General features: G+C 42.7%; 2 protein-coding genes and 1 long non-coding RNA gene across 5 annotated transcripts in view; 2 read left to right on the forward strand and 1 right to left on the reverse strand.

The window, feature by feature from the left end:
- frrs1a (ferric-chelate reductase 1a) lies at window positions 1-11,871 on the reverse strand. Its single transcript, XM_086203949.1, has 18 exons — window positions 11,805-11,871; window positions 9,836-9,975; window positions 8,102-8,300; window positions 7,466-7,608; window positions 7,258-7,352; window positions 6,078-6,225; window positions 5,858-5,977; window positions 5,599-5,670; window positions 5,160-5,258; window positions 4,718-4,868; window positions 3,738-3,851; window positions 3,263-3,378; window positions 2,991-3,077; window positions 2,239-2,336; window positions 1,807-1,865; window positions 1,589-1,729; window positions 1,442-1,500; window positions 1-1,076 (listed from the first exon to the last, which is right to left on the reverse strand). The coding sequence occupies exons 3-18, from the start codon at window positions 8,298-8,300 to the stop codon at window positions 984-986; spliced, it is 1,794 nt and encodes a 597-aa protein (XP_086060075.1). The 5' UTR covers window positions 9,836-9,975; window positions 11,805-11,871; the 3' UTR covers window positions 1-983.
- LOC147261748 (uncharacterized) lies at window positions 4,586-7,648 on the forward strand. Its single transcript, XR_015115847.1, has 7 exons — window positions 4,586-5,036; window positions 5,585-5,733; window positions 5,891-5,990; window positions 6,752-6,853; window positions 6,946-7,074; window positions 7,175-7,375; window positions 7,482-7,648. It is a non-coding gene; the product is annotated as an uncharacterized LOC147261748 (long non-coding RNA).
- Window positions 10,936-25,941, forward strand: part of agla (amylo-alpha-1, 6-glucosidase, 4-alpha-glucanotransferase a) — a 22,375-nt gene continuing 7,369 nt past the window's right edge. For 2 of the 3 annotated variants that reach the window (XR_015115846.1, XM_086203947.1), the window contains exons 1-22: window positions 10,939-11,148; window positions 15,072-15,199; window positions 15,327-15,537; window positions 16,901-17,070; window positions 17,258-17,461; window positions 18,354-18,535; window positions 19,023-19,134; window positions 19,379-19,505; window positions 19,900-20,002; window positions 20,364-20,461; window positions 20,699-20,838; window positions 21,003-21,190; window positions 21,826-21,949; window positions 22,622-22,785; window positions 23,041-23,142; window positions 23,467-23,622; window positions 23,717-23,867; window positions 24,363-24,487; window positions 24,591-24,703; window positions 24,786-24,920; window positions 25,133-25,263; window positions 25,787-25,923. Coding sequence is in view for 2 of the 3 variants with exons in the window: in XM_086203947.1 (XP_086060073.1) it covers window positions 15,112-15,199; window positions 15,327-15,537; window positions 16,901-17,070; window positions 17,258-17,461; window positions 18,354-18,535; window positions 19,023-19,134; window positions 19,379-19,505; window positions 19,900-20,002; window positions 20,364-20,461; window positions 20,699-20,838; window positions 21,003-21,190; window positions 21,826-21,949; window positions 22,622-22,785; window positions 23,041-23,142; window positions 23,467-23,622; window positions 23,717-23,867; window positions 24,363-24,487; window positions 24,591-24,703; window positions 24,786-24,920; window positions 25,133-25,263; window positions 25,787-25,923 (2,961 nt within the window). In the remaining variant the exon portion in view is untranslated. Of the gene's footprint in view, window positions 11,149-15,071; window positions 15,200-15,326; window positions 15,538-16,900; window positions 17,071-17,257; window positions 17,462-18,353; window positions 18,536-19,022; window positions 19,135-19,378; window positions 19,506-19,899; window positions 20,003-20,363; window positions 20,462-20,698; window positions 20,839-21,002; window positions 21,191-21,414; window positions 21,539-21,825; window positions 21,950-22,621; window positions 22,786-23,040; window positions 23,143-23,466; window positions 23,623-23,716; window positions 23,868-24,362; window positions 24,488-24,590; window positions 24,704-24,785; window positions 24,921-25,132; window positions 25,264-25,786; window positions 25,924-25,941 lie in introns of all 3 variants that reach the window. The other variant, XM_086203948.1, reaches the window with a different exon arrangement.

Here is a 25,941-nt window from a genome sequence, read left to right on the forward strand (position 1 = left end):
GTCTGTCTGTGAGTGTGTGCAGAGTGTAGTTACTGCATCCTTGTTGTTTTGTGAGTGTTCCAGTAAGGCTCTGCCGTGTCACACTGATTTACATGCGATGTGGTGTGGGGGTAAGCAAGTTATGTAATCCACTGATGTGCAAATCTAATATTCCTGCTAGTCTTCTTTTGTATCAGATGAGTTGCAGACATTAAAGGACTAAAGGACACAAGCGCTGAAATATCACGTAACATTATCAAATATGTTATAAAGCAAACAGCAATTACATAAAATGTCCAAAACCCTTCAGGCGCATACGTCTGTCTACGATGGCCAGAATGGAAGATACCATACAGGCATTTCTCAACAGTTTCTATGCTGTTGGTATTTAGCTTGACAAAGGATTATAGGTTTTTCGACATTTATTTTAAGCAGGATTGAACAGCAAACACCAGGATGAATTACACAAAATTTGTTGGACAGTTGGAGCATTGAGGAAGGACAAAACCCATCTAATTTTGATGTGAAAGTGAATTGCGGATCCTCTTTTGTCAACACTGCACTAGAGAGGGCCTGTAATGAGTGGTAAGAGGGTGACATCACACAAAACGGGAGAAGCAATTTAATAAGTGATAAAATGTGAATTGATTGAGTATATGCATACAAAAGAACGGCAAAAATCTATTTGTAAACGGGAAAAATCTATACAATAGCATTAAATATTCACTCAGTGTGCATGAAATATCTAGAGGATGTCATTTCAGAGTCTTCAGAGAGAAGTTAAGAAGACAGAAGAGAACTTAAGATTTAAGTAAAAATATCCAAATGTTGATTTTTAAGATTGCAATGTTGTAAATCAGAGGTTCGAATGACATAAGGACGACTAAGGCAAATATAGTAGATAACTCAATACTCAAATTGATTTAGAATTTTAAACTATTGTGGTTACTCTGTATAAATGTATTGGTTCGCCATGTTCTTCCATTGTTAGCCTTTAAAATCTTTTAAATCTGTGCGATGGAGGACAACAAAGCTACTAGGAAACCAAAGTTTCCTAGAATCAAAGCAGCCAGGATGAACGACTTGATGAGGGACGTCTGAAACAGACAGAAAGGAGGAGTTAGAGCACAGAAGTATCCTGAAGCTAAAGCTACTGATCTACAAAGCAGGGAACTTCAGGTTTAACAGTGACAGTGGTTCCCATTTCAGCATGGCACACCAACACTGTTTTTGCACTGAACCTGCCAAGGAGCAGCTGATATTTTTCTGTTGCCATGACCTCCACTAAGGTTATGCGACTGGTAGTTTGTCTGTTAACAGATTACACAACACTTACAAAAAGATTTTCATGAAAGTCTATCAGATCTGTGTATGAAAGATACGAGCGAAGTCAACTCAGAATCAAGACATGACATTAGTAACATTAGCACCAGCTTGGAGGACCAGTGGGAGTGTAACCTACCCAGCGACCAAACTGTGATTGGTCAGAAAGGATGGGGTGCTTGTCATCAGACACTGATGCTGTTGGTCAAAGAAACAACCACTATGATGACACACGAATACAAAACAAAGAAATGTGAAACGCAAACTGTCACTAACGTTGACCCACATTTACTTTTCAGGTATTTGTGTATCAGGAGGACGGTCCTGAACGAGGCCAGCCATGCCACATAGCCGATCAGGACATGAGTTGTCCATGGAGGGGGGAGGAGCAGCGACGGTTGGCGCACGCCCAGGAACATGGCTGCCACTGTGGTCAACAAGAAATCAGCATTTTATTTTGTCAAGCAAATGAGATGTTAGCAAGTGTCATATTTGATTTCTAACCTGCCATGATCTCAGTCACAGACCCAACTGCCCAGTGAGCCCAGCTGAAGATAAATCTTCTGGATAGAGAAACAATCATATATATTTACATGTTGTTGTTTTTTTACAGCATTACATATAAATACATCATACATCGAGTAAACACATACTCACTGAGCAGTTGTTCTGCCACTCAGTCCTGCATCTACACAGCTCAATAACTAAATATGCATGCTGGTGGTGAAATTAACCACCGCGCTCATGTCAGATACTTAAGAGTACTTCCAGCTGTATTACTGTGTACAGGTCAAACAGTGCAAAGGTTACGCTCTATTCTCCCACGGAAAATATAATATGCATCCACTCTGTATGTGAGTAAAATGTGATCATAGGGATTCTTGTTTTCTGGCAGACCCACAATAATCCCAGCACAAACACGTCAGCAGTGTTTACCTGTCAGAGTCAGGTGACGGTCTGAAAGCAGCCATGATTGGCTGAATCAGAGCTAACGCCAGGACACAGCAACCTAGGTAGGGATGGACACCTGCATGCTACAGACACACACACACACACACACACACACACGCACACACACACACACACACACACACACACACACACACACACACACACAAAATTTACATAATAAACATATGCTCCTGGGGATTTACCATTACAAGGGCACCATGGCTCAAAGGTAGAGTAGCTGTCTAGCAACCGAAGGGTCACTGGTATGATCCTCGCTTCCCCCGGTGACCATGTCTAAGTATCCTTGAGCAAGATACTGAACCCCTAATTGCTCCTGATGGCCCTGCAATGGACTGGTGACCTGTCCAGGGTGAACCCTGCATCAGCTGGAATAGGCTCCACCCCCCCCACCCCCCTATGACTCTGAATGGGTAAGCGGTAAAGAAAGTGGACGGATGGATGGATTTGCCATAACCCTGACTCCTTGCTGCTAGACAGTATAGCAACACTGCCCTCTGCTGGTCACATTTGAATGTAAGATAAGCCAACTCCCAGATGAACATACTACTAAATCAGAGCATTGATATTGTTGTATTTAATTACTTGAGCTCATGCAGCTAACTACAGATGCCCCTGGTTTTTTTCATTTTCAGGCAAATGACAATAACTCATTGTGACAAAACTCATCTGGTCTAGATCTATGTTACTGGTCAGTGTGAATGAATGGAGGGTGGTACCTTGCTCCAGTGCCCCCTGTAGAAAAATGGGAGGCAGAAGGCCAAAATGGTCAGACTCACAGTTACCATCATTAGGCCTCGATGAACCTACACACACGCACACACACACACACACACACACACACACACACACACACACACACACACACACACACACACACACACACACACACTTTTACAGAAATATATGTATATATATATAATGTGTTTGTGTGTGTGTGTGTGTGTGTGTGTGTGTGTATGTGTGTATGTGTGTGTGCGTATGTACACACCTGGAACCATACTTTCTGACCAAGCAGAGTCTGATTTGGCCAGTCAGATTTATAGAAGCTGGCAATCACTGCACCGACACTTCCTGTTAGCATCCAGGCTAACAACATTACTGCACCTGGAGAAATGCAGACAGTTGTAATCTGGTGGAAGACCTTTTGTCAACTCTTGAGAAAGCTAGTGCAAGCCTGTCTTGTAATAGCTCCTCCTCAAGTGGTGCCATGGCAGTTGACATTTATTTTCTTTTTTTCTTTTTTTCTTTTTTTCTTTTTTTTTTTACAAAAAAGCCATTAGCCTTAATGTCAAATTAAAACATACATCATCCTGCATACAAATAACCTGCAGAGTAACAGCCCAATCCCTACTATTCATTGTGCTAATCTAACTGGCATGGGGCTCAGCTTCCTAATGGAGCAAAGAGGAGAGAAGGGTATCTGTCTTATTGTCTTCAACATAAAAATTCCAGTCTCAGCCTACCATGTAGTTTCAGAATGATTGGTCCCCGGGAGCCAGTGAGTACCTCGGGTGGGCCAGTGATGTGTTTTCTGAAGGTGGAGATTAACGGTTGGCGATGGTGCTTCCAGATTTCACCTTGAGTTAATAACAAGACATGTTGAATTTCTCTGAAACATTTCATCTGAACTATTTTATTGCGTAAAAAAATTAGCCCTGGTGGATTCAAAAAAGGCGGCACGGTGGAGCAGTGGTTAGCACTGTTGCCTCACAGAAAAAAGGTTCCGGGTTCGAGCCCCGGCTCGGGCACAGGATCTTTCTGTGTGGAGTCTCCCTGTTCCTGTGTGGGTTCTCCCTGGTACTCCAGCTTCCTCCCACAGTCCAAAGACGTCAAGAGGGGACGAGGCTGACTGATACTCTAAATTGACCGTAGGTATGAATGTGAGTGTGAATGGTTGTTTGTCTCTATGTGTTGGCCCTGTGATGGACTGGGGACCTGTCCAGGGTGAACCTGCCTCACGCCCGAAGGCTGCTTGGATAGGCTCCAGCCCCCCAGGACCTTTAACAGGATAGAAAATGGATGGATGGATTCAAAAACACTTGGAATTACAGTTTAAATTTTCCCTCGAATTGGATTAATCATTCCAGGGATCTTTTGAAAGCAGGTTGAACTGACAGCAACAGGGAGATGACACACACTCCGTCTACCAATGAGGCTGCTGCTGTCACATGAGTCAGGTGATCATCATTGTCATCATCATAATCATCATCATCACCTTTGTTTAAGGGTCCTCAGTGTGATCACACAATCAAATGGCCTTTTGATAACCACATATTTGTGCTATACAATAATATCCACAAGGCCTGGGTGAGTTGCTCGTCTATTCTAGACGTGTCTCAAAGGAACCCATTTAGTTTTGGACATGACTTCCATGTGCGCTCTACCCATGTCCATGATGTTAAAGACTTCATAGGCATCAGCGTCAGCAAAATTTCTGTCTTACCATTCTCAGAATGTCCATTGGCTATAAACAGAAAATATTCCTGGTCCAGATCGAAGCGTCCAGGCTCCTGATTGGTCAGACTGACTGGCCGACTGAACATGCACTGGATCACTCCATCCACCAGTCGCCATGACACCAAGGAGAGACCAGACTGCACGCAGGCCCATGAAAAAGGACAATTCAACAGCATATGTCCAGTCACGCTTTAAATATCTAACACAGGACATACTCTTATCTCAACACCCTCATAACTATGGAATGTATGGAATGCAAAATTAAGCACATGGAGGTCAATCACACATGTTGTTCCACTGGAGCAGTAAGTTACCAAAATGAGTTTTATGTTTGTATGGATGTTTATAGTTCACTCCTGTGTCCTTCACACTGAAATTGTGTTGCACTGACTTGGTGAGAGAAATCTGAACATGCCTACATTAGTTACCTTTGACAGGTCCTCAGGGTCTGTCCGTCCACTGACGAAAGCTGCGTCCACTGATACTTTATTTCCATCTTTGACACACATGTAGACATCGTCATTTCCCTAGGCATACACACATGCAAGCATGCACACACACATTCACAGGTATGAATAAGGAAAGCAAACAGGTTAATGCAGATGCAGATTGTTCATCTAAACTTATCAAAGTATACGCAAAACATGCTTTGATAATGAAGTGCTGGGACATTGAGGATGACTACTTTGTCTTTCAGTGGGGCAGTGCTGAGGACATACTGTATGCTTGAAAATTGTAATTTCAATGCCAATTTTAACAAAAATTCTAATTGTCCATTTAAGATATATGACAACAAAAGAGCCATAAAGTACTGATGGTCATTAGCTGCATTTTTTTCTGTTCTGCTTCACAGAGGGACAAGCTCACCATCCATGAGTCCCTGGACAGGGCAAAGGCAACGTATCCCTCTGCTGGGCCGCTCAGCTCAAACGTCACTGACTGCACAGAAAAAGACAACCGAGACAGTTTTCTAATCCACATGGTTTCAAAAGCAAATCGCTGGTAATTCCTGAGACCCAGCGTCTCAATTTGAATATGAACCTTTGCTGACTTTAAAATGCAAAATACAGATGTGTTATTATAGTACATTAAATCTGGTCCTTGAAATTAATTTATAAAGTCCAACCATTTTTTCTGATCCCTCTGGTGTCATGGACAGGAAGAAGCAGAGAGGATCCTCTTGTGGATTACAGTCTGGAGGGTCTAGGAGGCAGGATTTCCATTGGCCACACCCTTCAGAAGTGAACTTAGGGTGCAAGGTCAGGACAGGGGATGCCTTTATATGTTACACTCTTAGAGTTCAGTGTTTATTTCATTTCCCCTCAGGGAATCCACTTAAAACTCACTGGTCCGGGCAGGATGGAGGCTGTAGTTGTTGGTGTAGTTGTTAGTGCAGTGGTGGACTGAGGCGGGTGAGGAGTGACACCATGCTGAGAGATGATTGGTCCTGGCTGCCTCACCCAAAATACACGGTAGTGTGTCACTACAGTCACGCTGGAGAACACACCCATACATAGAGATGCACCCACACAATGTTGCAACATTCAGTAAGTTTCAAACAATGAAAGTGAGTCAGTCAAGGTTTTAGTCATTGTTAAATGAGAAATACTCTTACAGAAAATGAGGTTATAGATTTGAAAATGAAAAGTCACAGAATGATTCAACATCCCTCAACTACTCTTGGTTATTTGAGCTTCACTTTCCAGAGTATTGTGCAAAGTTGGAATGCCTCAAGGGAATTCTCTAGTTTGAACAAGTGTCCACTGAAGAATGACCCTAATAGATTTTAGTGGTCAAAGGTAAAGGTCACTGTCACCTATATTGGAATTTATTCTAATATTGTACAAATAACCACCGGGACAACTTTGGTTTTTCTTTTTTTTTGTAATCTGAGAGACATAGCGGTTACGTATTCTAATGTTTCTGGAAATAGTCACAGAAACACAGATACAAGGTAAGGTACAGTATCTAGGTACAGTAAATCTAATAGCTATACGTACTTCTCCAAATCTTTTGCCAGAACTGACTCGGCAAAGTGCAGCAACACTTCATCCATGACCGCCCTCAGCCTGAAGAAAAGCTACACCAGTTGCAGTGTTGTCCATGTTGTCATTGGTTTGGGGTAAGTTGTGATTTTTTTTAAAACTTTGATTTTGGTTCGCATTTGAAAACAGGAAATGAACGTGTTTCTCCGTGCACTGTTCATCTAAACAGCAGTCTCAAGTCACAGCTGGCACCACTGATCAAACCTGGGTCGCACATGTCGGTCTAGATCCTCCCAGTGAATTTATTGCTTTATCTTGACATCGCTTCCCTTACTACATTCCTGTGATGGAAATTATGGTCAGTAAAGATACCATTTTGTCACTATCAGTTTAGGTAACTTTTCACGCTTGTATGTATGGTTATTTTTTCACAACAGGACTTTGTCTTGATCTAATAGGAGCAACGATCCACAGATCCATCAATCAGCCCTGTTCTTCGGGGGCATTTGTGTGAGGATACGGAAGGGGGAGTTTAACTCACAAAAACTGCACCTCCCTGGGAGCATTGTGAGGAGCAATCCAGGTGACAACAACCCGCGTTTGTCTGGCATCACTTGTGTGACTCACGGCTGAGCCCTGAAAGCATATAAACACTGAAGGTGAAAAACAAGTTTCTGCAATGTAAAAAGGATCAACTGTATGAAGAGTAATGTGTTTATGCGTGTGTGTGTGTGTGTGTGTGTGTATACCTGCTTATGATTACAGGTGAGCAGCTGTGTCCTAGCAGGATCGGTCAGGGTGAAGGTGCCAACTGTGGATGTCGAGCCCAGATTGGTTGCGTCTCGGGCCTGAAGCAAGAAACCCTCAAAATATGATGTCCCAGACAGGATGACTGGAAAAAAGTTTCAAAAATTTAAGTATTAAACAAAAATAATCTGTGAATTTCCTTTAATACTGATCCTTTTGATTCATTTAGTGCTATGACTAACTTAAATATGTTTCATGTCAATGGTCTGATATGATCAGAGAAAAACTGTCCAGATTATTTAATTTGAGAAGAAACGAGTAATCTTCGTACTAAACTGCTAACAGAAGAAAATTTTTACCATGTTAATTCTGTGTAATAGTGGATTTCCTTAAAGGTGCTATGTGTGACAAATAGGGGGGCAGCACATTAAATTGATACACTGGTGGGTTGGCATAATCTAACCCTAATGAACAACAGGACAAAACTCTGTCTGCCTTGTCCTGCCCTAAAACACTGAGTGACCAACTGAGTGGAACAGCCCAATGCTAACCAATAGCTAGTTAGCATGCGTACCACTTTTCCTGCAACATAATGCCTATGACATACCATCAAAACATATTTGTTTTATTCTATTCACCTTGGACATGTTCTCCAGGTCTGAACTTGGTGGTGTTGGTTTGCAGGTGGTAGGGACTGGGACTGGTCTGAGCAGGGACATCATGGTGAGGTTTCATGCTGCCACAGGCACTAGTGACTTTACCATTGGAGTAGCAGCCTGCTGGCACCCAGTGACACAGCCAGAGGAGGAGGAGACCACACACATCCAAAGGAGACATCTACAAGATCAAGACACCCTAAATACCTCGATTCCTCACAGAAGGAGTTCTAGATATCACCAACTCAGGAGAGCCTTACTTATCTGCAATACTAATGCAGCTGAATGGAATGCAGCCATAAATAAAGTCACAAACTCATTAGTCAACAATTGTGGGACAGGAAATTATGTCTTTGGTTAAATGTCAGTTGAAGGACATGAAACCAAATGCCTATTCTGTAAGCACACTTATAAATAAGGTCTGTTCAGGGAAAAAAATTCTACAAGTTTCTCCAAGTAGACAAGTGATAATGCACTTTTAGGACAAAAAACATGAATACCGTAAATGACCAATTAATAGCCCGGTGTCAAACTGCTGCCGGGTCTCATATAATGGCCGAGGGTCCGACCTCATTTTGTAAAATAGACGCCTGTCTCAAATAAACGCCAGGTTCATTTAAACGCCTGGGGGCCATTATTTGAGATTCATTTTATCTTAACTTGGTTTCATGTAAGATTTTGCAATTTATTTTAACTTAATAAATGATATTCTCAGGACAATCTTGATGTTTGCACTACTGCTCTTTAAAGTACTACAGTATATTGTTATACCTTGTATACCTATTGCTAAACAAAAAAAAATGGCCCAGTGCTGGCAAGTGCCAAAATAAATAAAAGCCTGTTACCAATAGACGCCTGGTCTCTTTTAAACGCCCGGGGTCCACATCGATTTTGCAAAATAAACGCCCAGGGCTACTAATTGGTCATTTAAGGTATACAGTGTCTCTGTTTGACTTTCTCACTTGAGGTGTTCAGACTTCTCCTTTTTCAAAACTTTTACACGTACATGCCATTCTCTTCAAATACAGTTTAGGTAATCAATAAAGGCTTCTAGATTCCATTTTTTTAGCCAAGAGTTATCCATCACTGACTCACCAGCAATAACATCTCTCTACTCTCAGAACATACACATCAAAACAACCTCCAAAAAGACACTGAAACACCAAACTGAAGGTTTTCTACTCTAAGAGCTCTGAAATAAAAACAAGGAAGTAACAGATCCAACACACTCTAATAACAACGAGCTTCACCTACAGAGCAAGAAACAGATTCAGTACTTCAGTATGTAAACAAATTTATCAGTCAACTTTGAACATACAGTGAATGAACACACAGCTTGGATTCGGTTGATGGACTCACCACTCTGCTGTAGTGGAGGGAAACAAGTCTGAAATCATGTCGAACTGTGTACGTGTGTCTCAAAGTTGAACACAAGGTAATACTGCAGCAGTTTTACAACATGATGGATGAACAATTGGAGCACAACCTGATATGACTTCCTTCAGGGGGAAGTCACTTCCATTTCCTTAATGATTCATGACTCAGTGACACAGCAATAACACCTGAAAGCTACTTCAAGATCTCCTTTTTCGTGGGGTACCACTTTATGACATTAAATCCTTTACTCAGATCCTTTAAAGAAAAAGCTACCAAGTGAGCATATTCTAGACAATATTTGGTGTGACTAAATATTCATAATGCTGATTAAAGACTTACGTGCCGGAGTCACGTTTAATGGAACGTGGAGACAGAACACTGGGCTGCAGCTGAGGTAGTCATGGCACAGAATAGCTGATAGCTAAAAGGAACAGCAGGAATGGTGGAGCAGCCGACTGTATAGACTCTGATGTTTGGCACTGTGTCAACAAGGAAAGCATCATGTTGAGCCATCTTTAGAGTAGCTTTGTGAAATCTGTTAAAAACTGTCAAAGCAAATGCTTAGATAGCATCCCAACATTGAACAGTTAGTAGAATTCTATTCTAACAGTAGAATTTTCCCACTTTGAATAAGTCGAGAAAGGGCATGGGTTTGCTCCCTGCTGAGCAATGATGCCATGAAGTGTTGTTTTTTTTTCATCAGTAAGCATGTAAATTGCTGTAGAACTTGTACTGTTACACTGGATTTTATCAGATTGATGTGGGGTTTCACCCTTTGACAGGTTTAGAAACCATGTAAGATAAGTGTGCCACCTGCCCCACATTCTCTCTATTAACAACGATAGACCCTCTTTTCATCACTGGCCTTTCCCAGCATGGCAGTGGTGCATGTCTCCCTCAGAGCGGTGGTCTTTGTAGAGGAGGATGTAACAAGTCTTGCACACCTTTGCACCATCGAGTTTGTGATTGGAGGTTTTAGCACTGGACAGACCACAAACTGTAAGAGTTGTAACAGAGAATACAGCACAGATACAGCGCTACAGCCACTGGCCTGAATTTAAAACTTAACTGTCATCTGAATGGGGGCCAGTTATGTTTGAGGAGGAAAATAATAATAAAAAAAATAGGAGTAAAAGTAAGAGAAACAATATTTAAAGTAATAGACCATAGTAAACCTTTGAAGTAATATGTCCTATTTGTGTGTGTGTGTGTGTGTGTTTGTGTGTGTGCTCTCTGACCATCAGCTGCACTGCAGTCAAAGATTACATAACTCCCTTGTCAGTTTTTGTGTGCAGCACGTGTGCATATGTCCTGTAAAGCTTAGAAATTGCGCAACTCAAATTACGCAATGAACAGCGATTGTAACCGTTTTGGCAGCCATCTCCAGCTATTAGGCACCAGATTCCCATCCACCCTCACTGGCAGTGGTGCAGCCAATTTCCATGATGACGCATAAACGTGCAATGCCTGAACACTAAATAGAAAGTGTGTGCATCGCTGAGAGACAAAGTTTTGTTCCACTTCTCTCGGGTCATTACGGTAAAGCCACGCCCCCTCCAGTTAACCACAGTCCATGCAGAGAAAATCGGAGGTGTTTGTAAATGCGTCTGACCTCCTGCTGCTGAGACGGACCGGGGACGAAACACAGACAGGTAACCGGTGACGGACACTCATACGCACGTTTCCTATTGAAACAGTTGTCTGACAGTCAGATATTACTAAACTTCCTGTTGTCTCCAGTAAGCTAGCAGCTCAGAAGATAAACGCTTAGCAATGTTTGCTAGCTGACACAAGTATCGCATGATAATTAGCTACATCCTAACAGAGTGCTGGTTCCGTTTAGCCTAAATGAGGACGAGTCATGAAACTTTATCAACATTTAAGGGTAAGACTCATGCTAATAGCGGTTCCTTCAAAGTTAAGTGTTGGCCTCGAGGGCACCGCCTACTAACATGAACCGCAAGAATTATGGTATTCTATTGAAAAAGTGGGTTTTTAGAGGTGGTCACGTATGTCAACGTATTGAGTGGTAACAAGAGGTTTGAAGGGATTTTGCATGTGATTTAACTGAGCATCAGTATGCCGCACTAAGCACGCCAGTATTGTTTTGCCCCTGATGCAAATGGGCTGGAATCGGTGGGTCCGCAGCAGCAGGTGGAACGTTAGCTTGTCGGTTTCGTGCGAATGCTATCGTGTACCTCTCTGTGTTACTGTGTGTTGGTACGATCTTCCTGTGCACAGTAAGTTGAACAGTGTCGGAACGACTGTTATAAATAGATATTGTGACATTATCAGCTGGATTCTTGACCTTGTCGTGGTTAGACTGAAGCACTGCGCAGACTCAGTGGGAGGCTTCATTGGGGTTCACTGACTCTGGATGCGTTCCCCTGCTGGCTTGATTTCATGTGGTCCTGAACCACACGCTCTCACTGGTCCTGTAACCTGGGCCAGGTGTGCGAAGTTAATTCAGGCTTAACAAGATAAACAAAAGTTGGACGTGAAGTGTCATACAAAGCATTAGAAAAATTATAGCTGATTTCGCAGGAATTTTTCTGGAGAGACTTGAGTCATTTTTGATATGAAGAGTGTCCGCAGCTCTTAGGCTGCTAGTCTGCTGTACTGCCTCTTTGTAACTCAGAAATTAATGTGATGTAACACGTTGTCGTCTAAATGCATGCTGAGTAAACGGCTCATGGGAAAATTCAACCAATCCTACATTATATGGAGTGGCTTGGCTGAAACAATTTTAAATGGTCAGTGGTGAGGAAGTAGCGACATCCTTCAGTACCTCTATGTGCTTTTCAATTCTGTCATAAGAAATAATAATGCAAGTTTGTGGAACAGTGTGTTGAATTTTTGTTTGTATACATCACAAAGGATGTATTTAATTTCTAAACTATTATCTGAATAGTCTCACTACAGTTGCTGTATTTAATAGTGTAAGAGAGATAAAGACAATAAATTTTGTTACACAGTGCAAAATGGATAAAATAATAAAAAACACATAAACACAGTGTGGTTGCTAAGCAAAGGGAGACATAATTGCAACGCATAAATATAACGATACACGTCTTTGTCCAGCCTCTGAAATTGATATTTTATGTATTTTAAACCATGAACCCCTGTGTGACTGAAGTTCTACCACAAACTCCAGTACACCTTTTTCATCATTTGTATTTTTCCCTGATGTTGAAAAAATAACTGAGTTTCTTGAGTGAATATTCACTATGTTCATCATTTGAAGATGCTCAGCAGCTGTTCTCTCTGTAGGACTGTAAGACTTTAAAAAAATAGTAAATTTAACTGAGTCTAATGGATTTTTTTTTTTAACCCCGGAAACCCAAAAGTTCCTTTTGCTGTTAATGTGTTTGAAAAGAAACATTATTGTAATTAAATGATTGCAGAAAACCACTTTGTGCAGTCCTCAGATATGATGAAGATGAGGGTTTGTTCCTGTTCACTGAAGGCTGCAGCTCTGGGCTTCTCTATGTTTGCAGCTGGTCGTGTGGCAGACAAACATTTGGCATTCCTTGTTGTATAATGACATTGGACTTAAATGTGTATATGTATAAGCGGACAGTAACTGATGTGTTGGTCTCATGGTGACCTGCTGCTCTCATGTGACACCTGCTGCTGGGAGGTAGCATGCAATGATGAAACTAGGGTAGGGATCAACATACTGTACATGTATGCTGCTTCATATGACCCAGTGTGGTCGTGTTTTAAATCACCTCAGGAGCTCAAGTAGTACCACAGATGTCTAACAAGCCGTCATCTGTCACACAGCAGTTTCTCAACTATGTTGCTCATCATGATGGTTATTTTATCTTTAAACTGGCCATTGAAGGAGTTCCCATGCTGTGATATCACAGCAAGAAGGGTCCGGGTTCGAGCCACGGCTCGGGCACGGGATCTTTCTGTGTGGAGTTTGCATGTTCTCCCTGTTCCTGCATGGGTTCTCTCTGGGTATTCTGGGTTCCTCCCACAGGCCAAAGACATCAAGAGGGAACAAGGCTAAGTGTGAATGGTTGTCTGTCTATAAATGTAGGCCCTGCGATCAACTGCCGACCCACCCAGGGTGAACCCCGCCTCTCGCCCGAAAGCTGCTGGGATAGGCTCCAGCCCCTCCGCGACCCTTAACAGGATAAGCGGAAGAAAATGGATGGATGGATAAATTTCAGCGTGTCTTGTGTCTCATAGTATTTGGAGAGCTGAGACTGACTTCCTCCTGTTGTGTTTACACCACCCCCTCTGCCTCAATCAGCTCGTTGCTTAAGAATCTTTCTTTAACCCTAAAGAGTTTGTGATATGGCCGAAGTTTCCACACATATACTAGAGCTGCAGACAAGTTCTTCTTCCTCATCTTCCTGCTCTTCATTTACATTTCACTCCTCTTCCTCATTCTCTGTCCGAACCCCCTGAACTTGTGAGGCTACAGGTGATCAGTCAACAGTCTGTTCCTGATTTGCCTTGCATGGCCTGTCAAGAACGTAGCTGCATTCTAGAGAGATTAGGAAAGCTCTTCAAGTGGAACCGCATCTATTGTTGCATGATGATGTTTATCCAACCTACCTCTTCTCTCCACTTCCCTATGCAGCAGTTGCCAGATTTGAATCTTGATGTACTGCTTTGTTAGTGTAGCACAAATAATCAAATTGCAATCATGATATCAGCATGTATAATCAAATAGCCGCTAAAAACAACCTTCAGCTATTATTTTGAACATCGCTGCACACATGTTGCAGACATGGTTTTATCTTTGTGAAATATATTTTTGTGCTCTTGATATCTGTTTAACTTGGTAAAATGTTTTTGGAAAACAGTCATACGCAAATGTTCGGATTCATATTTAATTAGACGTTCGTGTACAAGTATGACTTTTTCATCGAATCGTGCAGCGCTGCTCTAAATGGTTTAGGTGTCCAAAGGCTTCATCGGTCATAAATTTTTTGTTTGGGTTGCATAATGTAATAATGTCCAAATGTACTTTGCACCTGTGGTGTCTTTTGAGTTCTGTCTTTTGACAGCAGAATGAACCAAATTAAACTGTGGATGTTACTTCAGGCTATAGGTGCTTGTCTTGGTGGTGTTTCATTAACTGAGGCCAAAGCAACACAGGGTCATCCTAGAATCTCTGGCGTGCACCGTCTCCTGGTTCAGCTCTGAATTTGGGGGCAGTGGCTAACAGATTCATGATGTGGAAAGTATCTCATGTGTATTTAGGTTGGCGGTCTAAGTTTACAGCATGGCGTCACAGTATGACATCACTGTTAAGGAACGTGCTTTTCTGGGTGAAATAGCTGTCAAAGTATATTGCCATTTTAGGACTCAATGTTTATATTTTATCTGTCTGAGAGCATGCCACCATCTGGACAATCTTCCCTCGCTCAGCTCTCCTGTACCTGCTGGCTCTGTTATTGTTGCAACAGTGCAGTCGGCGTCTGTGCTATGGAAACCAAAGCTCAGCATAAACAAGGTTGTGCTGCATAAACCACAGCCAGGAATCAGACAGTGTTGTGGAATTCTACTGATTTCACAGGAAGGAAGGTTTTAGTTGTTTGCTTCCCGTTTACAGGAGACCAGGGGCCAGTCACCTTTGAGGAGCTCTTCTCACCATGTTGCCTCATCATCTGAAGCAGATCCGCGTCCTGACGCTCAACGACAAGGAGAACTTGGACAGGACTCTATTCAGACTTGAACAAGGCAAAACTGCTTTCTTTGTTCCACTTCATGAATCAGTGAATTCAGACACTTCAGCACAGCTCACCCACTTTGAAGTGTAAACGTTGTTAGTCTTGAATAAAAACCCCAAACATTTTTGCCCCCTCAGGTTTTGAGCTCCAGTTCCGACTGGGTCCAAGTCTTCAAGGGAAGAGGGTTGTGGTTTACACAAACTACCCACTTGAAAGCAAGGAGTTTCAACGAAATGCTTTCCGAGCTTTGGCCTGGAACTTTCCGTCAGGAAGGGAAGATGACTCCGACAAGTTTTGCTCGCTGGACCTTAAAATTGCGGGTTCCTATCAGTACTACTTTGGATACAGGTAAGATGCTGATAAAAGGCTAGCCAGCAAATGATGAAAGATATTAATCAAATAATTATTTTGTGATAAGCTTTCATGATTTGATTTTTCTGCTCTGCACTCCCAGAAATCTGTTGCCAATCAATCAGTTTGTGTGTTATTTATCTGTGATGGTGCACCACAAGGAATTAAAACACTAAAATAAGGTGCACAATTGGAATGTTCCTGCAGGGTGGCTTGGAAGGCCGATATCCCCAAAAAGAATTCAGTATTTGGAAAACAATCAAGCCTGTCAATCAAGAGTACATTTGCACGTGTCCCTCCCAACCCAAAATAGTGGAGTAGTCCTCTGTCCCGTAACTCAAAATAATGGATTAGTCCTGGGAGGCGAATGAAAGTAAAGTAACACCAATGATTGTCTGAGCCATGACAATTCAGGTCAGACAGCACATCAAAGTCCTCAAATGGGGGATGGAGTTGCAGTACCCCCCCCCCCCCCCAATGTTATTTTAAATATTTTCCATCTTTCGCTCTGTTACTCATTTTAATTAGTTCTTCTTTTTGCGCTGTTTAGTCACTTGGTTCCTTATTCTACAGTATGTATGTCGCCATTATTTGTGCCTCCTCTTTGTCAAGAATGCTTTTTTTTTTTAATCCTCATCAATCCAAGGATTTTAAAATCTCCCTTACAGGTTCAGTCAGTATCAGTTACTGTCTCATGTACTTTGGCTTTCCAGGATACATCCAGTCAGACTATATATATAGTCAGACTACTTGTTGAGGCTAGAGTATAAAAAGCTAACCCTGCACCAAGTCACAGCTTCTTTGGGAATTCCCAAGTAAAGTTACCAGGTATAAAAGTGAAAGGTTTTAGTGAAGCTCATGGAGATGGTATACTTGCCAGGGTGGCTTCAAGTGGAGTCAAGTAGTCAAGTAAAGTAGAGAACTCCTCAAGAGTGACTGACTCAATGTCTCCTTACTCGAGGTTCTCCAAAATAACTTCCCCACCCTTTTGCTTTGAGCCTGCCCGCCCAGAAGATCCATCCCAGCCATTAACAGGAATAGGTAGTGGGGTGGGAGGGTCAGTCTCTCTATGTGCATGGAGACTGATGCAAAGGTCCAGTGTGTAGGAATCATGCCCGATAAGTCCTGAATAATGTCACCTTCCCTGGCTGTTGTCCTCTCTTTATGTTGCTGGAGCAGCTTGAAAATGTGTGACAAACAGAGCAGACAAGAAGACTCACTAAATGTTGATGACATTTATTCTTATGTAAACAAACACGCATGTCAACAAATATGGGAATATGAAGAAGAGCAAAAAAATGACAAGTATAAGGCCCATGTATTGCTGAATACTATGCTCCATTGTGTGTGTCACCCTCAGAGGCAATGAGCGTGCTGGAGGAGGCTACATCGTAGTCGACCCGCTCCTTCGTGTTGGAGCAGACAATCACGCCCTCCCATTAGACTGCATCACCATCCAGACATACCTGGCCAAATGTTTGGGACATTTAGTTGACTGGCCAGGAAGATTGAGAGTTGCGAAGGAAACTGGTGAGGGATATTTTTTTGTTGTTACATTCAGTTCACTGTTTTAGAAGTTTTTAGATGTTTTAGACCTCAGACAGGCTGAGCTCAGATCAGTCATGATCCTCGTTTTGTGTGTGCAGTTACTTTTCTAGAGTTTCCCTTCATACACATAATGATTATGATTAAAGAGTTTTCTGTTGTCCTCTTCCAGGGTACAACATGATCCACTTCACCCCCCTGCAGACTCTGGGAGAGTCCCGGTCCTGCTACTCCTTGGCAGACCAGTTAACCTTTAGTCCTGAGTTCAGCCCTGAGGGTCAAAGCTACACCTGGGCAGATGTGGGGGCACTCGTGGAGCAGCTGAAGACAGAATGGAACATGCTGTGTATTACTGATGTGGTGTATAATCACACAGGTGAGTGACTCCTGGTTGTGTAGCCACTCAGGTCCAGATGATCAGGGAGCTCTTTCTTTACACAGCCCGTCCAGGTTCCAGGTCAGATTCATAGACCCACTAAAAAGTGAGCTGAGCTAGGAGGCAAAGCTCTCGATCTACCAGCCAGTCTTCGTTCCTACTTTCAACTGCTGTCATGAAATATGGATCATGACCGAAAGAATAAGATTTCATATTCCAGCAGCCAAATGGGTTTCATCAGGAAGGTGGCTGGTGTCTCGTTGAGGGATAAAGTGATAAGTTCAGCTAACCCTGAAGAACTTAGAGTAGAGCTGCTGTTCCTTTTTGTGAGTTGTGAGGAGCCATTTTTGGTGGTTCGGGCATCAGGGATGGATGCACGGACGAACAGTTCTGCCTTCATTTGTTAAAGATGGGGGGTGACCTTCAGAAAATGGGATGTTTGTTAATCACTAACAAGAGCGATACAAATGAAATGGGATGTAGTTTTTGGATACAAAAATAATTTACTAGCATGAAGGAGAAATGACATGACACTGCAGCTCTGATGTGCAGCACTGGGTCCCCCATCTCCCCTTCTCACCTCCTCCTCTTCCTCCCTCTCCAAGAAAAGGTCAAGTGGTAAAATGAGCCTGATGAAAAGGTTAAACACAGACTGAGCGGTGATTTAGTGACTTGCAGACCATGTGAAGATCTCTGAAAACAGGTACAAAAATAGAGTTCTTTGGACTAGGGAAACTTTTTAGAACTCTTCAAATAAAATATAATATTTTCTCCTGACAACTGTCAGTCTGACTCAAGTGAGTACAAGTGAATGAAAGATTGTGGTGGTGGTCCCTGTAAAAATAGTTCACATTAAAACAGTAAAATTGTGTAATTTTTATCCCTTTTCCAGCGGCTAACAGTGAATGGATCAAGAAACATCCAGAGTGTGGCTACAACTTGGTGAACTCCCCCCACTTGCGTCCCGCCTGGGTCCTGGACCGGGCCATCTGGCATTTAACTACCAGAGTAGCAGATGGACGCTACACAGATAAAGGACTTCCTGCTGATATTACTAATGAAGGCCAACTGAACGTGAGTATACTCAGTTGACACTTAGTTGAGCTAAGTGTTCACTGCACAACAACAGAAGTGGACATAACAACTGCTAAGGTTAGATCTGGTAGCCATAGATAGCGCCAGCATCATGCTCTAAGTTTAGATGCAGTAAAGACCATAGATAAAGAAATAGTGGAGTAACAGTCTGACAAATAAATCCATCAAATTCGAATGGCTTTAATAAGAATGTACATGAAGGGAAGATGAGGGGTTGAAAGGAGAAGTATTGTTACATTCCTGAAATATTTTTCAACAACAATCAATACTACTGGTGTTAAAAATACTTGAGTTAAGGTCAAATTGCTCTCAACAAATATTCAGTCCAGGGGTTTTCCACTGGCTGTGACCCAAGGACCACTGTGTTGACCATGTAGGTGGAATCAACACGAGTGAAGTACAGACCACCAATAAGAGACTTCATGGCCTCCACTTGAATGTCTGTGTGTCTGTTTGTGTCCTTTAGGTCATTCGTAGTGTCTTGTGGGAGGATGTGTATCCTCAGATCAAACTATGGGAGTTCTACCAGGTCAAGGTGGAGAATTCAGTGGAGCAGTTCAGAAGCCTCCTACAACAAGGTGTGTAGATCAGGCTGGGATGACACGTAACCACGCAAACACCAGACCCACTAAGACGAGATCTGGAGCACGCATTTTAGTGTAGTAGCATTTTTTTTAAACAGCAGAGTTCAGACAAGCCAGTGTTCTCAGCAAAGAACCGTCATTTTATTATTACACAATTTTCAGTCTGATATCTGTGACATGCTAAGAGGTGACGATATTGTGTCACAGACTTGAAACGTCTTCATGTCTGTGTTTGAAGGCATCCGGCCAGACCGCGACAAGACTGAAGGGAAGAAGGGACTCAAGATCATCCAGGACCTGAAATACCGTCGTTATGGCAACAAAGTGGACATGGACTCTGCCCTGGAGACATTTGTACCTCACAGGTCTGTTTTAAACTTTCACATGAATTGAGAGCTTCAATGGGTCTTTAGAGAGTGGAAGTAACATTTCAGACCATTGCGCTTGCAGAGCGCGCTTGGATGTGATTATCCAGAAATGCAGAATAGAAAAATAATTCTCCTGTGACACCCCGGCTACGACAAACTGTGTGGTCTTCATCAGCTTACAAATGTATCCCCTATATATTATTTGCGAAAGAAATGTCCTATTGACACATGTATGCAAATGATATCAAACAACTGTTGTACACAAAGGTCATTCTGAACCATGTCAAGTGCCTGGAACAGTTGCATGGTGCTGTATGTATGTGGCTCTTTATTTGGAACTTGCTGCATGGTTGCAGACAAGGTTGCTGTTTGATCATGCCTCTCCTCACAGCTACTCCCCCCAGCACATTGAGGATTGCTGTGGTTGGCTGAAAAAGAAACTCACCGAGCTGAATGAGGAACAGTACCACATTGTGCAACAGCATCAGGAGCAGGTGGAGTTAACTCACCCAAATACGTATCACAGAAACATTTCTAAGAGTGGTCGACTGAGATGGAAGAGTTGATGTACCAGAGAAAAATGTGATAATGTAGTGTGATGAGACCAAAACCCTTCTTCTTCACAGGGCTTTCCTTTGTTTAAATTCTGACTGCCATTCTTGTAACAATACCATCTAAATGTGTCTTTTTCCTCTGCAATGCTTTAATTGCAGCGAATGTAGGATCCGGTGTTTGGAAAAAAGCCTTCACTCACTTTTTCTTTTGCTGATTTTCTGAAATATGGTTTAAATTGACTCCACATTTTGCAGGAACAAGTGTCTAACGTTATCAATTTTCATCCTTATTTTCTACCAGGCAGCAAACTGCGTTGTGGGAAATGTAGTTTATGAGCGTCTGGCTGATCATGGGCCCAAACTAGGTCCTGTTAGCAGGAAGAACCCCCTCGTTACAAGGTAGGAGTTTTGGTTTTGATTTTAGGCGCGTTATAATGCCCTTTAGAATAATTGGTCACTTGTAGAGAGTTGTAGTTGGTTGGTGGTTTTAGCGTCAGGTGGTTGATCAGTTAGGATACGAACTCTAAAAAAATGAGACTGATGAGTTTGATAAAAGGATGCTAAATCATATCCAGCTAAGCAGAATAGTTTCTTCTTTTATGGGCTGTAAAGAGTGTTTTCACCCGTCTCTCTCAGGTATTTCACCTTCCCGTATCAGGAAATGACTCTGATGCAGGAGCTCCAGCTGCTGGACCAGCCAGACAAAATCTGTCACTTTCTGGCTCACAACGGTTGGGTGATGGGTGATGATCCCCTGCGAAACTTTGCTGAGCCAGGTAACCGTGGTGAACATCTTGTCCAAGAGAAAGCACACTCTTGCCATGATAGTACTAGCAGGACTCATTCTCATGAAAGATGTGTAACGTTGCAGTTTTTGATTGTTAATTTATCAGCCTCAGATGCTTTTTTTTCTGTTTTCCTATGTCTTTGCACACCTCAGGCTCCAATGTCTACGTGCGACGTGAGCTGATATGCTGGGGTGACAGTGTTAAGCTTCGCTATGGCAAGGGACCAGAGGACTGCCCATACCTCTGGGCCCACATGCAGAAATACACTGAAATCACAGCGACCTACTTCCATGGAGTCAGACTGGACAACTGCCATTCCACCCCGTTACACGTAGCTGAGGTACGAACAATACAAGAATACACAAAAAAAACAAAAAACACTGGATTACAGCCACGTGTGACCTTGAATTTCCCGGTGCAAATGTGTCTTGAATCCAGTCCTGAGATTACCATTAAAATCAATTGGGTGAATATTGATGAAAGAAACTGCCCCTTGTTTTAAATGTTGAAGGCCAGTGTGTGACCCTCCTCTCCTGTGTGTACTGGTTGTGCTGTGGTGTCCAGGCCATGCTGGATGCAGCCAGAGCGATCAGACCCAACCTGTATGTGATAGCTGAGCTGTTCACAGGCAGCGAGCGCATTGACAATGTCTTTGTTAACCGGCTGGGAATTAGCAGCCTTATACGAGGTACTGTCTTGCTCGAGCTAACATTGCGTTTTTTTGTCTCTTGTTCCCTCTTTTCTCCACATTGTTTGACATTTTGCCTCCATCCCTTCACCCTCTTATGTGTGTTTCGTGACTGCATGACTGGACGGTGTGGTTACTTGGAGCTTTGTTTTCACTAACTGCTTTATCCCTTAAACAATCACCTCCTCCTCCCTTTCCTCCTATTTTTTCCATTTTCCCCCTCTACCCTACCCTCCATTGACCCCTTGCTCTGGTTTGCGCATTGTCGCCCTGCTGTGATTGACCAGTTCATGCTGGGCGTGGCCAGACAAAAGCGTCCTAACCTGTATGTGGTGGCTGAACTGTTCACCGGCAGCGAGGAACTGGATAACATCTTTGTTACCAAACTAGGGATAACGTCCCTGATACGAGGTACAGTACTCTATCTATCAAGCACATACACACACTAAATACTCCCATGTGTACATTCTATTCCTGAATATGTCCATTTGTACATGGAAGTACAAAAAGATCTGGTTACTGTAACAATTCCTGCTCTCCATACTAACCCCGACACACCCCTTCTAGGAAGCCATTTCGCGAAATGAGAATCAATCCTATCAACGAGCCACATTTAGGCCTAAATGCTGTTTAGTCACTCTTCCTATTGAGCCCTGAGATGAAAATCTTGGTGACTGAAGCTCCTGCCAATGAACACACGTTTCCTCTAAATATGTAGTTTCAGCTCAGCATGGATGTGTTTGATTGAGGCCTGCATTTCGCCCGTGTTTAAACATCTGCATTTGTTATGTTCCTCACACTGACTCAGCTTTCCGTCTTTGTTTGTCACCAGCCTGTATTTCTGTAAACACGTATATAGATAATCAAACCAAATTAAATTAGCAGAGAATAACATGTAAAAGTAAGAACGATCTGAAAACATTCAAGTGAAATCAGAAAGTGTGATTAAAAAACATTTTTGATGTGATTAAAACAAGTAAGGTTGAACTGCATAAAGCTTTGATGTATGTGAAGCCGCACTGCAGATTGTGACAACAATTCCTTGACTCTCTCCCTTTCTGCACCACCACCACCCCAAAATAGAGGCCATGTCTGCGGGTGACAGCCATGAGGAGGGCCGTTTAGTTTACCGTTATGGAGGTGAGCCAGTAGGAGCCTTTGTCCAGCCTAGTCTCCGCCCACTGATGCCTTCCATCGCCCACGCCATGTTCCTGGATGTAACTCATGACAACGAGTGTCCCATACAGGTAACTGTCAATAAATGTTTGCATGTTTAAAGATGAGGAGGAACAATTATTTTACATTTTGTATGTGAATATTTATAAAGCAAATCTACACTGTAAGTTTTATGCAGTTTTCCACAAATTAAATCCCAATCATTCCTGCCTTGTATGAATTAGTTACACAACATCAGACAGTTTTCTGTTAGCATTGAGTCTGTGTTTTCTCATGTGCTCAAAAGTGAAACATGTCATGATGAATGTTGTGTCTGTGTTTTGCAGCTACGTTCAGCACTGGACTCTCTTCCCAGTTCAGCCATTGTCTCTATGGCCTCCTGTGCCACTGGTTCCACCAGAGGATATGATGAATTAGTGCCACATCAGGTCACACACGCACACACACACACACACACACACACACACACACACACTTGCACCCTCTTTCATTTACTAGATGTGACCTTTTCTCAGCTCATGTCTTCTCACATCTTACTCCTGCTACATATTTAGAACTCCTTTTCATCCTCCTCCTACTGATTAAAATACACACTTAAGACACCACAAGTCATTAACTCTGATTACAGACTTTAGTAAAATGATAGCACTGCTTGAACCTTTCATTCTAATGCAGTTCCACAATGTGTGTGTGTGTGTGTGTGTGTGTGTGTGTGTGTGTGTGTGTGTGTGTGTGTGTGTGTGTGTGTGTAGATCTCTGTGGTGAAGGAAGAGCGTTTTTACCCCAAGTGGAACCCCTCGGCCCCCCCCACCTCTCCTGGAGAGGTTGGACCCAAGACTGGCATCATAGCCGGGAAACTGGCGCTCAACAAACTGCATCAGGAGTTGGCTGCCCAGGGATTCATAAATGTATGACAGCCATCTGTGTATCCACAGATTTCAGTCAGCACTGTTTGAATTTTGTCTCTGTGGTGTCTTACCATTGATACGTGCTCCTCTGCAGGTGTTTGTAGACCAAGTTGATGCAGATATTGTTGCCGTTACTCGTCAATGTCCCAGCACCCACCAGTCTGTGGTGACGGTGTGTAGAACAGCTTTCTGGAACCCTAAAACCCATGAGTACAGCGCCACCGTGCCACCAATGTTCATACCAGGTAGGAGCTTCCCTCTAAAAGCTGAATTATTCAACATTCCATTCTAAATTTTGCAGGTCTGAACTTGAGGAGTTGTACTTAGCATAGTACAGGTTCCATATTTCACTCACTTTTTTGCTTGCTGTCATTTTTGTGCCTTTCTTCACTGAAGTAACTGAGCCAGTGATGGTTCAGATCTGTCACTTTAATCTACCCTGGATTATTGTTTCTTCTGTCTAATTTTCATTGCAGGGCTTTTAACATGGCATTATAATTTGGTTTAATGTGATTGATAAGCAGTGTTATGAGCCTGGTCAAAGTGTGGTTGTCTCTAGGCCAACTCACATGGGGGTTTTTGCTCTCTGTGCCAGCTTCAGGGTGTTTAGGGGCTTAGTGCTCTCTTCTGAATTTTAATGATCATTCTCGTGATTGCATTGAGAGCTCAATGAGCTTTTTCATTGTGTGTGTAATGTTGAAACTCTCTGATGCTAGAATGGTTCTTTTGTCTCTCTCCAGGAAAGATAGAGGAAGTGGTGTTTGAGGCCAGAACAGTGGAGCGGCGTGCTGGGACTTACAAAAAGGATGACAACTACATTAATGGCATGCCAGAATACACAGTGGAAATAAAAGAGCATATACCAGTAAATAACGGGATTGGTAGTTTGATATATATGTAGTATTCTGTGTTTAGAACTGTAGAGAGGATGCATGAAAGGGACTAATGCTGGTAATATGTATGAACAGTTACAGGAGAGCACGGTGGTGAAGCGAGCTGGTGTAACATCTAAAGATCGCTCAGAGTTTGTGCAGGAAATTGTCTTTCAGAAGTTGACACCTGGCAGCGTCATTGCCTTCAGGTAAAACACAAACCTTCCTGAGTTAATTAAGGACAAGACAATGTATCAGCTGATAATTACAATATTCTCTTCCTTCCAACAGAATTAGTTTGGACCCCAAGGCCCAGAAACTGATCGGGGTACTGAGATATTATCTCTCCCAGTTCAGTCCAAAATACAAACGAGGCAGTGTGGCGGATGGAAACCCCCCAGAGATCCTGCAGAACCCCCTGGCACAGTGAGTCCACATGTACACACTCCTCATGTCTTTCCTGTTTTTGTATTAGTTTGTTAGTGTATCTTGCTCTGCTAGCAAAAAGCTGGATCACAGCTTGTTTGTTCATAGATACAACAAGCAGAATCCTTTGATTGGATTTTTATTGTTGGCTTGAATTGTTTCCAGCGTCTGTGTTTTTTACATGAGAAATTTACAAACTCTCTCTATCACAGGCTGATGTCTAAGCTGACGCTGGCAGACATGAATATCCTGCTGTTTCGTTGTGACTCTGAAGAGCAAGAGGATGGTGGAGGCTGTTACAGTATCCCAGGATGGGAGAGCCTCAAGTATGCTGGCCTACAAGGTAGAGAATATGGAACATAGTCCAATTCCAGAATAGAAAACAGAGAAATATCTTTACCTGTAATTGTATAGAAAAAGCACAAAAGCCATGATACAAGTATGATGCTGCAAAACTGAAACAATGGAAGGTGTTGTGATTTGTGTCTTATATTACACATTAAACTCCAGAAAGGGTCTAAAAGAGTTTTTTCCAAATTTCGGAGAGGTCTGAGTGTGAAAAACTATCTTCTAGATGATCTAACCAATCTAAAAGACACGTACACACACAAAGTTTCTCCCAAGCTGGTGTCATGTAGGGTGTTTTTTTGGGGGGGTATAATTTGCAGATGAAACTACACTGAAACACACCAGCTTCTCAGTGCCTGAAGTATTTTCAGTGAGCTGTTCAAATTCTCCCCTACCACCTGGACACTAAACAGCCTATGTGACTTTTAAGGGGACTGCGTGCAGTTAATACAAACCTGTAAACACACATAAATGGGTCGTCTGCGTCCGTGTCTGTGTCTGCCGGCATGTCTCTGCAGGTCTGATGGCGGTGCTTGCAAATATCCGTCCCAACAATGACCTGGGCCATCCTGTGTGTTCTAACCTCAGACAAGGGGACTGGCTGATTGACTACGTCTCCAACAGACTGATCCACAGAGGGGGGGCCCTGGCTCAGGTGAAGTACTCGCACAGA

The sequence above is a fragment of the Aulostomus chinensis genome, chromosome 5, assembly GCF_037954235.1.
Source record: "Aulostomus chinensis isolate RoL2024-O1b breed Wild chromosome 5, RoL_Achi_v1.0, whole genome shotgun sequence".
Lineage (NCBI taxonomy): Eukaryota > Metazoa > Chordata > Actinopteri > Syngnathiformes > Aulostomidae > Aulostomus > Aulostomus chinensis.

Excerpts from the sequence above, each read along its gene's own strand:
- frrs1a (XM_086203949.1), bottom strand. The coding sequence starts at position 8,300 with ATGTCTCCTTTGGATGTGTGTGGTCTCCTCCTCCTCTGGCTGTGTCAC. Across the intron at positions 3,078-3,262 it reads GTCAGAAAGTATGGTTCCAG|GTTCATCGAGGCCTAATGAT; the intron begins GTGTGTACATAC and ends GCGTGTGTGTAG. Across the intron at positions 1,501-1,588 it reads CAAATACCTGAAAAGTAAAT|CATCAGTGTCTGATGACAAG; the intron begins GTGGGTCAACGT and ends TTTGACCAACAG.